We start from the raw sequence: 15,965 nt of genomic DNA on the forward strand, positions 1-15,965 counted from the left end.
GGTAAGCTCGATATGTTATATATGGTCTAAAGATGTCTAAATGTAAGACGACTTCTACTCCGGTTTACACTAATGCTGAAATTGGTTTTACGAGATACTAGTTGATCAAGACCCCATGTAATATCGAAGTCTTGCTGATACTTCACAGTACTTAACGTTCACTCGCCTAGACATCTCATATGTTGTGCAACATGAATGTCTGTATATGCCTGATCAATGAGAACCATATTCTAATGACTCAAGCTTATTGCCCGTTACATTAAAGGCACTACTGATTGTGGGCTACAATTGAAAATGCCTTCCACTTCTTGTCTCATAGCCTCTTTAGACGTTGATGGGGAGGTTGTTCAGATACTCTTCAACCCATATCTAGGTATTATATGTTTTTGGGTAATAATATTTTGGTCTTATGAACTCCATGCTATTGTATTTTGCTAAATTGTTGCAGCTGATCGAGTACCCTGGACTGGACTCCTGGAGTTGCTATTGTTGTTAAAACCCTTGTATTTCAAGTTCAAAAAAATGAAAAAAAGGGGCTTGATAAAACATGAACTTGTTAGTTAGAGGAATAGAGGGTAAGGGATTTACTGCTACATCAAGCTCAATCTTGATACAATAGGTTCCATCTATTTATTCTTATGTGGTCTCTAAAATATTTAAATATGTACTGTCTCTATGAAATTTTTAATAACATTGAGGTCCCGGGATCCCGACCCATAGCATGGGTCCGCCCCTACTAACACGAGTTTGATGAATTATCTTCTTCTTGAGCTTCATTGTCCTTTACTACGTGCTACCATTGTCTATTATGACAACTTAATTATAGTCTATTTATCCACTAACCCAGTTTGACATCAAAGCATCAAACATATTGAGAACCATTTATTTTGTTTGAAAAAAGTGGCGATAAGTCGGCTCGTGTTCTTCATGTCCCTTCATGCTCTCACGAACATAAAAATATACAACCATAATTAGATGTATCTATGGTCAGAATAAGGAAAAATATTGCTCATAATGATTAATAGGAGTTTTAGTAGATTCATCACATTCTAGAAAAAAGCAACGGATAAAAGTCAAGTGGTACATTAGTTGAAAATAATCCTCTAAGGCAAAACGTAGTGGGTGAGAAAGTGGGCGAATTTGGGGCGAAATTAGGGTGGAACACCGCCCCCCTGGGCGAAATTGAGGCGAAATGGAGCGGGGGCGGGGACTATTTGTCGCTTGGAAAGGTTTGAAGAATATTAATATTTTATTAATATGTGTGTGGTATACATATACATACATATATATATATATATATATATATATATATATTACTATTGTAGCCCCTATACCATTACACTCCAAAAACAAATTTTCACCCCTTGCTGACTGGGCGTCACACGGCGCAAAACGCCCCAATTTGTAACTCATCCACTACACATAGCTAATGAAGTAGCATAATGCCACATTGCCATAGGCCCACAAATGGAAAGACGTTGTCTTAGAATTTTTTTGTTGATGCATGTCTGATTTCTAGGGGCTGTTTAGCTTTAGAAAGTGTTGATGCATGTTATGTTTGTACACTTAGGGGAACAAAAGTTAGTTATAGTATTTCATTTTCAACTAATTAATCAATAATACATACATCGAGATTTTGCACAAGTGAGAAAATATCTCGTATGATTAGCAAGATTATTGTTGAGTTACCAATAAAGTTGCACTGCGGATGAAAAGTTGAGGGGTAGCGGATGCTATCTAACTAGATCCGTCACCGACACCTTTGAGTGTTGGTCGATTTTTGAACTTGGTCTATATTTGAACATGGTCTCATAATTAAGTGGATAGGAATTCATATTTGGTTTTTATATTTAAATAATAAACACCAAAACAATGTAGCAAAACCCTCCTTATAACAAAGTGGATGTCACGTGTTCGAAACTGCCTGTGAGCTTTCTTTTTCTACGAGTCAAACCAAAACTTTAAAACGGAGAGGCATGTATTTTACCTTGTAAGACAGCCATGACATATCATTGAGCTATCTTGACATTATTGATCTATTTGACACTATATATTATATAAAAAGGGGCAGACCCTAAAAGGTACATGAATGGAATATGTGGGTGCGAAAAGTTCCAATGTGGCTTTAATATTTTTAATTTTCATTTTAAAACCTGAACTTTTAATGACTAGAACGTAAAAATTACATAAAAAATTAGGGGTGCAAAATCAAAATAGTGACTTTTCACAAGCCTGACCAATATCCTTTTATTATGTCACATCTAAAGCATCAACCAAAACGAATCGTGTAGTCCAACAATAAGCATTTCTAGGCACCAAAAAGAAAACACCTTTTCGATATATTTAGTTTTTATTTTTATTTTATTTTCCCCTAACCAAATGTTCTCAAAATGTGTCTATATATATAAATAGTTCAACCAACACCAAAATACAAAACACACATTTCTTTTGACATATATATGCCCTTTCTTTGAAGGGTTTCTGTTTTAGTTTCCTAAAATGATTGGATTAGAGGACGTTTACAAGGTGGTAGCAGCCACAGTTCCGCTTTATGTGGCTTTACTTTTAGGGTACGGTTCGGTGAGGTGGTGGCACATTTTTACACATGAACAATGTGACGCCATTAACCGGTTTGTATGTTACTTTACCCTCCCTCTTTTTACTTTCGACTTCACAGCCCACATCGACCCATTCAACATGAACTATCGATTTATTGGTGCTGATGTGATTTCAAAAGTTATTATTGTGGCCGTGCTTGCATTTTGGGCAAGGTTTACTAGCAAAGGAAGTTGTTCGTGGTCCATATCAAGTTTCTCTTTGTGCACTTTGACCAATTCACTTGTGGTGGGTGTGCCCTTGGTTAGGGCTATGTATGGTCAAGAATATGTGAACCTTGTTGTGCAAGGTTCAGTGTTCCAAGCCATTGTTTGGCTCACTGGTCTTTTGTTTGTGTTGGAATGTAGAAGAGCAACAAAGATTGATTGCTCTGTCAATGATACTGAGATCAAAGATTTGGAAGGTAACATGAAATCGGATGTTGATCAAGCCATTGTCACTACTAAATCATCGTTTGTGTCGCTGATGAAAGTTGTTTCTTTGAAACTCGCCATGAACCCAAATTCGTATTCATGTGTCGTTGGCATCGTTTGGGCAACTTTATCAAATAGGTAATAAGATATAGATTTTTATTGTCAATATTTTGTCATAAACATAAATATCTTACGGTATCATATGATTTATTTGACATACGTTTAAAAATCTGTTTATTAAAATGCAAAAGATCAAAAACATAAATAGAAATCTTGTACCCTCAATCATGGAAATTGCTCAAATTAATTAGAATATATCCATGATGATGAAAAACATATATACTGGCCTGGGGGATCCAAGCGGCTATTGCCACAAGCTCACCAAAGTCAACTATTTTATTAATAACAACTAATTAATCGATATTTTTATAAACGAGTAACGAAAAGCATATATTACGAAAATTATAAACACCCAATTACAACCAGTCTGGGCCTAGCAAGGTACTAAAACGTAGCCAATAAAACAAACAAACAAATTAATCAATCTAAAATCCACTAAACCTTATATTTATAAGAATTTGAACCCACCACTTTTTTATAGAATGAGGTAAACAACAAACTATTAATCTTGTGATTATTTTACATCTTTAATCTAACTATTTGTCTTACATAAATTTTATACATACACTTTTTTTTTAAATTATAAATCTAATATCATTTGATAATGAAAATTTTTGATTTAATTGGTTAGTGATAAAATAAACATTTCTTTTTGAAATACTTTTAACTGTTTTAGTTTTCTTTATTGTTTTGTTGTGTTTTCTCACAAAAGTTGTTGGTAATTATTAAAACATACTTGTTAATTGTTATAAGTTACTTGTTGTTTATCAATCCACCTCATATAATATTTTTATTTAGTGGCCAACTTATGAACCCTAATCTACTTGTAAAATTAAATCCATTGACTCACAGTCGAATTTAATCATTACCACTTAAGAGGAACTTCACCTTATCTAAAGCTTGGTACGTACTGTTGGTTTACAAGCTAGCCTTTTGGTTCACCGCTCTATATTAATCTTATGTATTTTAACGAACCTTTAAATTATATTTGTCGTTGTTATGCTAGGTTTAACTGGCCAATGCCGGATGTGATTGAAGGATCGGTATTGATCATGTCCAAGGCGGGGACCGGCACCGCCATGTTTAGCATGGGTAAGGCAAATACTTATAGCTTACTTTCTAATTAACTTAATATACAAGTTATAAAATTACAATGCATGGTTTACGGGAAACTTGTTACAGGTTTGTTCATGGCAAAGCAGGAGAAATTGATTGCGTGTGGAACAAGTATGACGGTGCTTGCCATTGTTCTCAAGTTTTTTGCTGGACCGGCAGCTATGGCTATCAGTTGCATCGCCATTGGATTGCATGGAGATGTATTACGTGTTGCTATTATTCAGGTGAGCACTTGTCATTTTGACTTCCATTAAAAATTGGATACTGACTTCATGATTTCATATTACAGTCTGCTATACCTCAGTCCATCACTTCATTCATATACGCTAAAGAATATGGATTGCATCCGGATGTTCTTAGTACTGCGTAAGTTTTGGTTTTCTTTTTTTAACAAATACAATATAACCTCCTATGATAACAATTTTTTACCAAGAATACTATTATTAGTGGATTATATTATTTAACATAACAAAAGATAAGAGTATTATTAGTTAAGACTATATTATTGAGTACTTCTTAATTGTAATTAGTGCTTAATACAAGATAAAATTACCTTGTCCAACTAATTAACAAAGCCATGGCACCCCCTAGTCTCATGTTCACGGACACGCTTATACATATCACTAAACCATAACATTTATGAAGTGAGTGTGAGAATATCGAGAGCAGCGGCGAAGTTTGGGCTTAATCAAAGGGTGACTGAAGTCACGGAAAAATATTTTAGGGTTGTCCAAACTAAATACGTACCTATAAAAATTTTTGGACAAAATCTTGAAAATTACATTATTAAGCGAAAATACGGGGGTGACTAAAGACACCCGTCACCCCGGGTCATTCTTAACCTTTGTACCTAATCGAGAGGAACCCCTCCTACTTATGTGACGTCTACAGACCACATGATGTATATTTTTTTATCTTTCACTTAATTATTGTTATGTATATCTTTGTCGATGGTCCACTGCGGTGGACAATCGCGGACGATGTCTCTTCAACGGTGTTCGTTTTCTTTCAACTCCTTTCCCTCATTCTCTAAACCCTAGACGTTAGATCCTGTAGAGAATTAACTACATTTGTTATCTACAATCCTTTTTTATAAGATTTATGTATTCTATAGGTAATATATTAGAAAAGTTGTTCTTTTTACTAGAATTTTTAGATTAGAACTGCTATCATCTTTTGTTTTATATATTTGCATACTTTAAAGGAGTAAGAAAAAAAAAAGGAAAAACTATATGTCACTGATATCCTTTGTATCTAATTTTGTTTTTTAGGGTTGTCTTTGGCATGATTGTCAGTCTCCCCATTATGGTTGGCATCTATGCTGTCTTGGAATTTTTGCACTAATTCCTTCCCATACAAGTGATCTAGCACTATGAATTAAAAGTATTAACATTTAATTTGATCATTGTATTTATCATTTTATTTTAAATGACCAAAATATGACGTTCCAGTTTGCAAAAAGCACACCAATTTTCAACCGAGTTTTATGTATTTTTCTTTGTAACAAACGATAACTTACCTTGAAGACTTTTGAATGATTTAAATGATCGTATTAAATTAAAGTAATAATAATTACAACAATAACAATATAATGAAAGTAATTAGCTCAAATCTTTCATGTTGCTCTAAAAAGATGTAATGTTCTTTTCAGTATGGTCAATTATCAAGTGTACGTACTAAATATTCTTCTGTAACTACAAGTTGGCTTGTGTAGTGACAAAATATTAAATGCAAAATTTAAAATGTTAGAATATATTCTTTAGTGACCGAGCATCTTGTAACTATATATTGCATGCCTAGTTACCATAGTGGACTTTGGTTCTTATGCTTGAAGGCCTAATAACAAGGTTCCTCACCTTCCTTCTTGTTTCTCCTCATCTCTAATTCTCTCTAGATTTTAGGAAGTAGAATGTATTTATATTAGGAGATATAATGTATCTTTTTGTTCTTTCACTGGAGATTGTCACGACACTTTTAAATTTATAAAACAGGATTGTTTCGCATTTTAAAATATTTATATACCATATTTTACTAATCAAATCTTTAAACAATTTTCTAATGCTTCCGATAGAGTTGCATATAAAATAAAGACTTATAGTAGTTTAATAATGACTATAAACCCTGAAAATACAAAATATACTTTCAACAATATATTTATACATCAAACAATTATTATTTTTTCAATACATCAAAATCTCTCATAATTTGTATACATTATGCCAACCAACCAATATTAATATTAATGTACAAGTCCAAATATCTATCTCTCTACTTCCATGGCCTAATGGAAAGAACAACAATGGCGATAATGATCAACAACAAAAGAATCGCAAAACAAGTCCACTTCCTGGTGTTCAACTGCGTTTTCCTCGCCACCTGCAACTGCTGTGCACCACCTCTCACAAACGAATTCGCTCGGTTCACATGGCTTTCGATATCGTCTAGTTGCTCACCTTGTGTCTCCACTAACACCGCCATATCCATAAAAACTTGATGCAGTTCTTTTAAGTTCCTCTCTATCACTGTCACAGCATCATGCCTTTCTTGAATTTCTAATATTGTTTCCATCACCTGCCCTCTCCCTTGCTCTTGAATCGCTTTCTGTAAAAACGTCTCGCTTTGTCCAGTGGATATTAGGTTATCGACTGTAGCCTCGTCCGCATTTTCTCCGGTAACAGTATAGTACCTATAAGATGATAAAATATTGGATTAGGTTACAATATATAGAAATAGACCAGACCTCCTCTGTGCTCGTTAACGTCTGTATGGGACTCATAGCTACGGCTCTAACTCAATTGTTTTCTAATAATTGCTATATCTCACAAGTCACACTTGCTAATTGGTTGACCAATTGTATCTTGACTCTTAACTACTATCAGAAATTTTGCCTGGCGAAAAAGCTACATCTAGTACCAGATCAATTATTTGGGCCATCACCTACAACTTAATTTTGTTAGGTGTGACAACTCAAAACTAGAAGTAATAAGATTCATTCTCGTAATATTAATAAAGTAAAAAATCTAACTTTTTTCCAAATTCAACGCCATTCTAAATACATGTCCGATGACAAGTTGATCTGTTAATTCCATAAAACTAAAGGCCTAAATACTATATTCCAAAATTACCTTCGCTGAACTGTATCTCGGTGCTCCGAAGCCATTTTCTGGCGGAGTTCCATGAACGACTTCATCGACGACTGGAGTTGCTTCCGAAGGCCGTTGATGACCGAAACACGTGTCCGGTCAGTGGAGCTTCCCGGGCCACAGCCCGGGAGTCTCCTATTGGCATCGGTGGATTGATCTAGGGATTCCAGACGGGTTTTGATAAGCTTTGCTTTCTTAAGAGATAAAGCGACGTCGTTGTCCATCTTTGTTCGGAGGTTTTTGATCGCGTTCGCGTTGTATAATGTTTTGCTTTGTTCATTTGATTCTTGAAGGTGATTATGAAGTGCTTCCAGATGTTTTAGCTCTTCCTTGATCTCGGCCACGTCCCCGAAGAACTTCTCAAGGTTTGTACCGTCGGTTGCGGCCGTGTTGCCCATCTCGATATCGGCAACTCGGCCGCTCGAAAATGATCTGGAGAGTAGGTCGTTCATTTCGAAACTGTAAACAGAAATCTATAAGGTTGTGTAAATGATAATTTTGATCAGAATAATAATATGAGTGGAAGGTTAGTTTTTGGAATGTGAGATTTTATAAGATTAATATTGAAAAAACGCGGTAAAGTTCATATATGGCTGGCGAAAACTGATAAAAAAGATGACTAAGTCGTAAGGGGAAGGCGGGGACTCATGAGGCCAAATGTCAATTTTTAAAACCTTGTGAGAATTTAATAATTAATATTAAAATCCCCATGTGACCATGTCAAAGTAATTCTCTCTAGAAACTTAAACTGTAGGTGTGTGTTGATGAAACTTTGACCCAATATTAGTTTGTCCAAGGAAGAAGATACATAGAAAATGTGTGATTGATACAAAGGAAACATATTAATGGAAGGTAGTCTTGTCTAAAGAATTTTGAAAGTGAGGTTTACTCAATAACAAGATAAGGTTATCCATGGTAGAAGAGGGTCATGTTGCCCCTTCACAGTGCTACGTCATTGCCACATGGACACTGAAGCAACAAAACCCCTCCCAATGTTGCCCCAATGTGGTTTGTGGCCCGTTTGTTGCCTCATTATATATATATATATATATATATATATATATATATATATGAGTATCATTACATAACTGTTAAATTATTTAAAAACTTGAAAGAACCCTTGATGGCTAACGTTTTTTATAAAAATTTTGTATGCTATTGTTAGTTGAGTGTAGCTTTATCATTTTTTATATCTATATTTACGATATATATATATATATATACACACACATATACATATGTGTGTGTGTCACAGAGAGAGAGAGAGATGTAGACCCCACCACTCCCCTTTGTCCCCCACCGGTGTTCACCACCTACCACATCGCCCCCATTGAATTGCCCATAGTGGGTGGTCTAACAATGGTGTGTTCGACATCTAGCTATTTGTTGAGAAAATCATGTCACTTATAGGATTTTTTTCCAGATATACATATCAAGTTAATTCATAAACAAATCACCCATAGCATGAGTTATATGACCACATAAGGGTCATGTATCAAATTAACTTGTGGTAAGCAATAATCGAACTGTCAATCAAAACCGAACCGAGAAACCGAATTAATCAAAAAAGCAAATAAACCGATAACCGGGTAGGGGGTTTTGTATTCTTGATTAACCGAAACTGAACTAAATCAATGTCTATCCATCCAATTTTAATGAGTATGATGATTGCATGTTGTGCAAGTGAATATGTAGGGCTGGCCCGAAGGAGGGGCAAGGTGGGTGATTATCCAGAATCCCCTATATGGATGTTCATAATTGGTAAAAAGTTATATATTATTTTATATAAACTTATATTAATACAAAAGCTTATAAAATTGCTTGCTGCTACAAAAGACTTGTTGGTGTATGTAAATAAAGTTTTGGGTTCAAATTGTTGAAGTGACAATGGCCTTTTCAAGTTTAGGGTTCCATTTCTTTTTAACTTGCACCGGACCCCCGAAAGTTTTTAGAGGCTTGGAGATGTCGTTGTCGCTATGAGTGTGACTATGTGTATTGATGTCTTTTAAATAAATCTATAATAGGTATGATAATTTCATTTTCTGCAAGTGGCTGAAACTTTTGTAGAGCTTAAATCTTCTAAGCTTTGTTATTGGTATTTATTGACTTCTTGAAGAGCAACGAATATTGACAGTGACTTTATTATCCTTGTTTTTTTCTTTCCTTGATCACCATATTTAAGTTGAAACATGTGAAATATTTGTTGGCTAAACGCTATTATTGGTTCAACATAGTTCAACAGAAAACTCAGATCGTTTGAACCATACGAGCAAACTATTATAACTTAAAATCTGAAAGCTATGTCTATAGAGTTCTACTAATTCTAACCCAGTCTACATTGCTTCTTTTTTGAAAAAAGGTGGTGATAACCAAGTCTTATAAAGACGAGGCCCAGTTGAGATTTAACTTTGAGTCCACTAGTTGAAGGTTTAAATTTGGCCCAACTACCCTAGTTCAAAATAGTAGCGGTTAATTTTGTTAAAAAAACAAACCTATTCAAATGACCTACTAACTGAAACCGGTTTAAAAAATTCCGTAACCAAAAGTTTCAAAATTTCCATAACAAAAATTCTCGCTTTTGGTTTCAGTTGGACCTCAAAACTGAACATAATTGTACATAACTTTCTTGTGTTTTCTCTTTATTGCTTGAAACACTTGTCTAAATTCTACGTGACCGGCTCTTATTTCATGTATTAGCAACTAAATCATTTAAACGAAGTAAATGATCGAGTTCTGCTTCGCGCATCACATTTATTTCAAGTATACTCAATTAAATCACTTTAACATATCATATTTAACGCCTCTTTGGTGAGACTCAATACATTACATGTCACCCTTTTGTTCATGGTAGTGCATAGATATGACGAAAGTTTATGTTCAACAAGACAACAAATATGTGAGCTTTTAAAGAATTTTCATTTCAGCGCAAGACGCATATTACAAAACTTGGGTATGCTATAAGGTTTGTTATATAGAACCCACTTATAAAATTGTCTACATGCAAGATACTAAAGTAAATTAAGTAATATCCGGAGAAAGTATGGTTTTTTTTCTTCTACTGTCAGGCCACTTATTTATGCACTTGGTAGCAGGTCCTCCTTTATAAGCTATTGCCCATTGCCCCATTCGGTAAATTACGTGTTGCACATGTATATGATCATCAGTTAAGGGTCGGCATCGAAGATGTATTTTTTCTTTATTCTACAAGCTACGCTGTAGTTTTAAGAGATTTCTTGCTAAGTTTTATAACGCTCTAAATCTCTAATGTGTTGGATCAATTTCTATTTCGGGTCACAAGTCGGTGAACCGGGCCCAAGAGGTTTTAACAAGTCGGTTAAAGTCTAAGGGGTATTTTGAAAGTTTCTTTCATTTCCTTTGTGGCCAAGTTGACATTGTTTGCCAAGTTGAGTGGTTGAGACATAATATATGTTTGGTGCTAAGTTGGGTGACTACTATAAATGCATCTAAAAAGTTAGCGTTAAATATCACAACAATCATCACCACCATTACAACCAAAGCTATTGTAATTAACTTTTGAAGTATATTTTTCTGTTATAATATAACTCGGTTATTTCTAAGTTCTTCGTTAATTATCGTTTATCAATCTTGAATTGGTATCATAGCCTAGTTTAAGAATGCCATAATTAACAATTCAGCCAAAGAAGGTGTTTCGATCGAACATGTTGGTTTGATCCCCGAAGAAGTTGTTGTCGTTGTCGATCGAACAAATTGGTTCGATCTCCCGAATTAGTTTGCTAAAAAATTACTAAAGCTCTTTGAGTGGGGTTGAATTTTGTTTTATTTCGGTTCGTTCAGCTGTTGCTTTGTTCAAACAAGTGGGTTTGAGTATCCATGTATGACTCGTGTCCACCACTGATATAGTCGAAATTATATACAAAATATTATAGCTTTTACTTACACTTTTGAGTTGTTTTAAGTTGGTTTTTATGGAATAATATTTCTTATTGGTTCATATTTGGGTTTAAGCGGGGTTTCAAGAGACTATGAACTAAAATTGAGTATTTTTATTTAAACCTGTGGCTAACGAGTGAATATGTTTCGTATACTACTACTATTAATATTATTATTATTATTAAGAATAAATGAATTTAAATTTGTGCCCGTAACAGTAGGATTTCAATAACTAAGTTATTTTCTTTGAAATTTTTATTTAATAATAATATGTTGTTATAGGTTTTGCATGAATTATTTGCAACTTGTGCTCCAAGGACCGATGCATAATTAGTGGGCTCTATGGCACTATAGTGGGTTAAATGGATGATTGAAGGCCCAAGTGAAAATTGTTTTAACAAACCAATACGTAATTAATAAACCTTGGAAGCCCATATGAAGGTTTGAAGGAGTGGGAAAGAAGATCAGGGGATTGGCCCTTGTTCAGATTTTACAAGAGTTAATTAGAGAGAAGAGTCGTTGGTTCGAGCTGAGAACATTCGTGTTTAACACCTATTCAACCAAATATCATTATTCTCGGTTTGAATTTATTATCTTTTTGAATTCATTATTTGAACCTATTTATTTTGTTTTGTTCTTGAGTATGGTTGTTGGCTAAACCCTTAGAACGTCTAGGCTTATGATGAACTTTTGTTGATTTTGGAATTTGGTTTGGATTATGTTATTGTTTATTGTTTATGATTAAGTAAGAGGTTTCTTGATTTTTATTCGATGCATATGTGTGCTTAGAATTGTTTGACGAGTTTTTATTGTTTCACAGTTTACTTGCTGATTGTTTCATATGATAGGATTATGTTAAGTCATCTACCATGTGTTTTTGACTAGTTTGTGGTTGATTTGCAATAAAACCGTATGAAAAATATTAATAAATCAAGTATACTTAAGTGTGCTGCTAATCTAAATAGCTATAAGGTGATAGATTTTGTGATAGATCTTGGTTAATGAATTGCTAGATTTAGTTTTTCACTGTAAGAAGTCCGTCTAGATTTGGTTTATTTGCCTTGTCTATCTAGTCGAGTGATTTATTTAAAATACTTTTTATTTTCGCGCTGTAAGGTAGGATTTATTATAGAGGTACTTGTCATAAAATAAATTAGCGACCGTAAGAGTCTAATTAAACATGTAATTTTAATAGCTTATTTGGGTTCCATAGGTGTATTCTTGAGAATGGACAAGGGTTATGTTCAGTTTTCCCTTTAAGTGAATAGTTTAAGATCCCGGTTCCATAACTTAGCATTTTTCTACCATTTGATAATCGACACATTAGAGAAACCAGCCTAGGTGGTTACTTCTTATCTCTAAGTTAAATATGAGTTTAAGTCGTCTTTAAGTCATAGTAATTAATTTAATATTAGTTTTTAGTAAAACCCTTCATTTTAAAAATAAATAAATAGCCATGTTTGTAGTTGAGTCTAGTTAGCTAGTTAACGTAATTTAAAGAGTCTTGTGGGTTCGATATCCGGACTTACTTAGCTGTACTATAGTCGATCGGTTCACTTTCCGATTAATAGTTTTTAGTTAAGTTAAGAGTCTAGATATTACATACTGTCTAGATTAGCATATTCTAGTTATTAATTTTATTACTACTTTTAGCACATCCAGTTTTTGACGCCATTGCCGGGGAACTCTTTGCGATTGTGTTATTAGCTTTGATTAGACTTGCTTGATATATACGTGCTATTTGATTTGTTTTTGTTGTTGAGTCGTAGGAGTCTAAGTAATTTATATTTTGTTTTTCTTTTTGTTTTTCGAGTCTGTTTTGAGTCGTAGGTAGGATAATATAATTTATTTTAATTGCTTTAAATTAGTTTAGTTTTTCTTTAATATATTTTTATAACTAATTTTAGCACATCAACCACCGCCGCCAAAAGGGAAAGAGAGCGGGCTGTCCTTTCATTCAATGTCTAATGTGAACTACAATGAACTATACCGTGGGAGCTATGAGGATGTAAGTAGTCTTAAGAGTTCACAAAGTTTGGGAAACCATCAACCCGAGTATCTTTGATGAAGACAAAAATGACATGGCTATGGTGTGACACCCCACACTTTCACGTTAACACCATTAACCCAAACTCCGGTATCCTACACGTCAATACGTCATGCATAATATTTACACGCGTCAATAACGAGTCACACACATGAGTTCTTTAATACGCGTTGGTGATTTATGTCGAATCAGATATACTTAAATAATTCAGATCAAATTGTTATGTGCTAGATGATTTTATGTGTTACACGATTTAGTACATTATGCTTTCTTAACAAGCTATTAGTTATGACATAAAAATAATACCTCAACCATATGTTTATAATATTATCTACACGAAATTACATGCCAAATGTTTATGTGTTTAGTTTGTTGCTTGTTGTGTGAAATTTCGATCAATTAAGCGTAACTTATAAGTTTTCGGCTTTTATAAAATAGTAATTATAAAATAACAATGAGGCTTTATTTTTATAAACTTAGGTTAGTGTTGTGGTCGTAATGATTCAATTATAATTCTGTTGGTGTTAAAAGGTTCGTTTAAAGCCAAAATTCATTCTAAAAGGGCCATTCTTGTAAATATGATTAAAATAATTATTATAAAATAACCCAACCCTAATAACCATCCCAAACCATCGACACATCTCTGCTCCATCTCTTTCATGATCCCAAACCCAAAACCCTAATCATCTTCAATTCAATCTCAATTCTTACAATTGGTGGTGTCTTTGAGTGATTCTTATCATTCCTAACATTAATTGGTAAGTTTCATGTACCAGTTTCATTTTTTTGATGATTTCTTGATAAACCCTATATTTGATGATTATGATGTTAATTGATGAATTAGAACCCTAGAAATGTCATAAACATGTTAGGGTTTGAGTTTCGATGACAATAGTTTGCTGACAGACTCATTCTCGTTTATTGATTGGTCTATAAATCGATGTTGAACAATGATTATTGATCTCTTCTTGACTTTAGGATATAGAATTATGAGTCTAGTTTCCATAAAGGTAAATTTTGTAATTTTTGGATGAGCTCTGAATACTTTTTAAGATTTTACAAAATCATATGTCAAAGCTGATTCGGGGAGTTATAGTCTTGTTTGTTTTTCCGACACCACAAGTCCCTAATGAAAAAACCAAATGGGTTGGTTCCACTTCTGGAACTTAGTATTATGAGTTTTGAATACAACCCAATTGGCCTTGCACAATTTGGATAAATGAGTGAGAGAACCTTGATACTACTTTTTGTTATGCAATCTGCTAAACTGTTGGTATCTATATGAAATGATTGAATTATTGTGAGTTTTGTATGCTTGCGAAAAAATATATTAAACATATTTTGAGAAACCTAATTCATATATGCTATTGTGGTAAACTCTGTAGAATTATTTCTAAGATTTGATTAGTGAATAAATTCTGTTTGTACATGCTATAATCTGTCTTGTAAATTGCTTGATAAAAATTTGAAATATATGACAATTACTTGATGGTTTGATCACGATGTGATATGATGCATGATAGAGCAACCTATAACTAGTGATATTAATTACAATCATCGACGAGTCGTCAGGTTAAGTTTGTGTGTGATTCCATACGTGGGTTTTAGAGTCATGTGCTATTGAACACACTCTCATAGCTTAAACACTTGTACTAGGTAACAATTAATGAGTCAAGTGAATTAATTTGGTTTTAGAAAAGTCTATTACATGCAAAACCATGTGAGTTCATGATTTTTCCAATTTGTTTTCTAGAGAGAAAACACAAAACTACTTTCATATAATTGTTTTCTGGATTGAAAATACAAACACATTTTCCTTACTTATTTTCTGGATTGAAAACACAACTTCTTTCGTATACTTGCTTTATGGATTGAAAACACAAACACATTTTCCTTACTTCTTTTCTGGATTGAAAGCACAATACATTTTAGTTAGTTGTTTTCTAGTTGGAAAACACAAAACATTTTCCTTACTGGTTTTATGGATTGAAAACAAAACATTGACCTATACTTGTTTTTGGGAAGAAAACAAGGACATACTTACTGGTTTTCTGGAGGAAAACACAGTGACTTGTTTTGGATTTATATAGTTTCTTATATATCACAAGTGTATACTATATGCCTTCATATCACTTAAAGTCCTTACATACCTTTAACCGTTAGGTTGGGATCGTGGGTAACTATAAGTAGTGCTACTAGGTTTGATAAAGCTCACATGCTAAAACTCAACTGGAGGTTGGACGGGTGTAAAGTGTCCTAACATACATGGGTCAATGTTTTGTGATAGACCTGGTAAGAAGGCATACATACAGTCAGATTCAGTTCAAACGTCTAGTAACTTGTAAATGGTTGGCTACCCCGATACATTTGAAAAATGCTAAATCTACTTATACATACACTACTTATGCTACATATACTATTTATACTACTTTTTGCTAAAACTTATGAACTCAACAACCACGTGTTGACCCTTGAGTATTTATTGTTTCCTGGGTTCCTCATTGTGCTAAGGATCAGGTTGCATTGCATATGTTAGGAGTCACACTTGTCGCATGAACTTTTGTTTCACATTGTTTACACTGATGGGTTGTGCGTGTT

General features: G+C 33.8%; 2 protein-coding genes across 2 annotated transcripts; one reads left to right on the top strand and one right to left on the bottom strand.

Moving 5' to 3' along the window:
* Positions 1-2,407: 2,407 nt before the first annotated feature.
* On the top strand, positions 2,408-5,646 carry LOC143578874 (auxin efflux carrier component 5-like). Its single transcript, XM_077062337.1, has 5 exons — positions 2,408-3,167; positions 4,156-4,241; positions 4,332-4,489; positions 4,555-4,631; positions 5,537-5,646. The coding sequence occupies exons 1-5, from the start codon at positions 2,500-2,502 to the stop codon at positions 5,607-5,609; spliced, it is 1,062 nt and encodes a 353-aa protein (XP_076918452.1). The 5' UTR covers positions 2,408-2,499; the 3' UTR covers positions 5,610-5,646.
* An 867-nt stretch (positions 5,647-6,513) lies between these two features.
* LOC143578875 (syntaxin-121-like) lies at positions 6,514-8,249 on the bottom strand. The gene is made up of 2 exons (XM_077062338.1): positions 7,391-8,249; positions 6,514-6,951 (listed from the first exon to the last, which is right to left on the bottom strand). Exons 1-2 carry the CDS (start codon positions 7,858-7,860, stop codon positions 6,534-6,536), a joined length of 888 nt encoding a protein of 295 aa, XP_076918453.1. The 5' UTR covers positions 7,861-8,249; the 3' UTR covers positions 6,514-6,533.
* Positions 8,250-15,965: the final 7,716 nt, after the last annotated feature.

This window comes from Bidens hawaiensis, unplaced genomic scaffold, assembly GCF_021521415.1.
Source record: "Bidens hawaiensis isolate Kalapana, Puna unplaced genomic scaffold, B.hawaiensis_p1.1 tig00029388_1, whole genome shotgun sequence".
Taxonomy (NCBI): Eukaryota; Viridiplantae; Streptophyta; class Magnoliopsida; order Asterales; family Asteraceae; genus Bidens; species Bidens hawaiensis.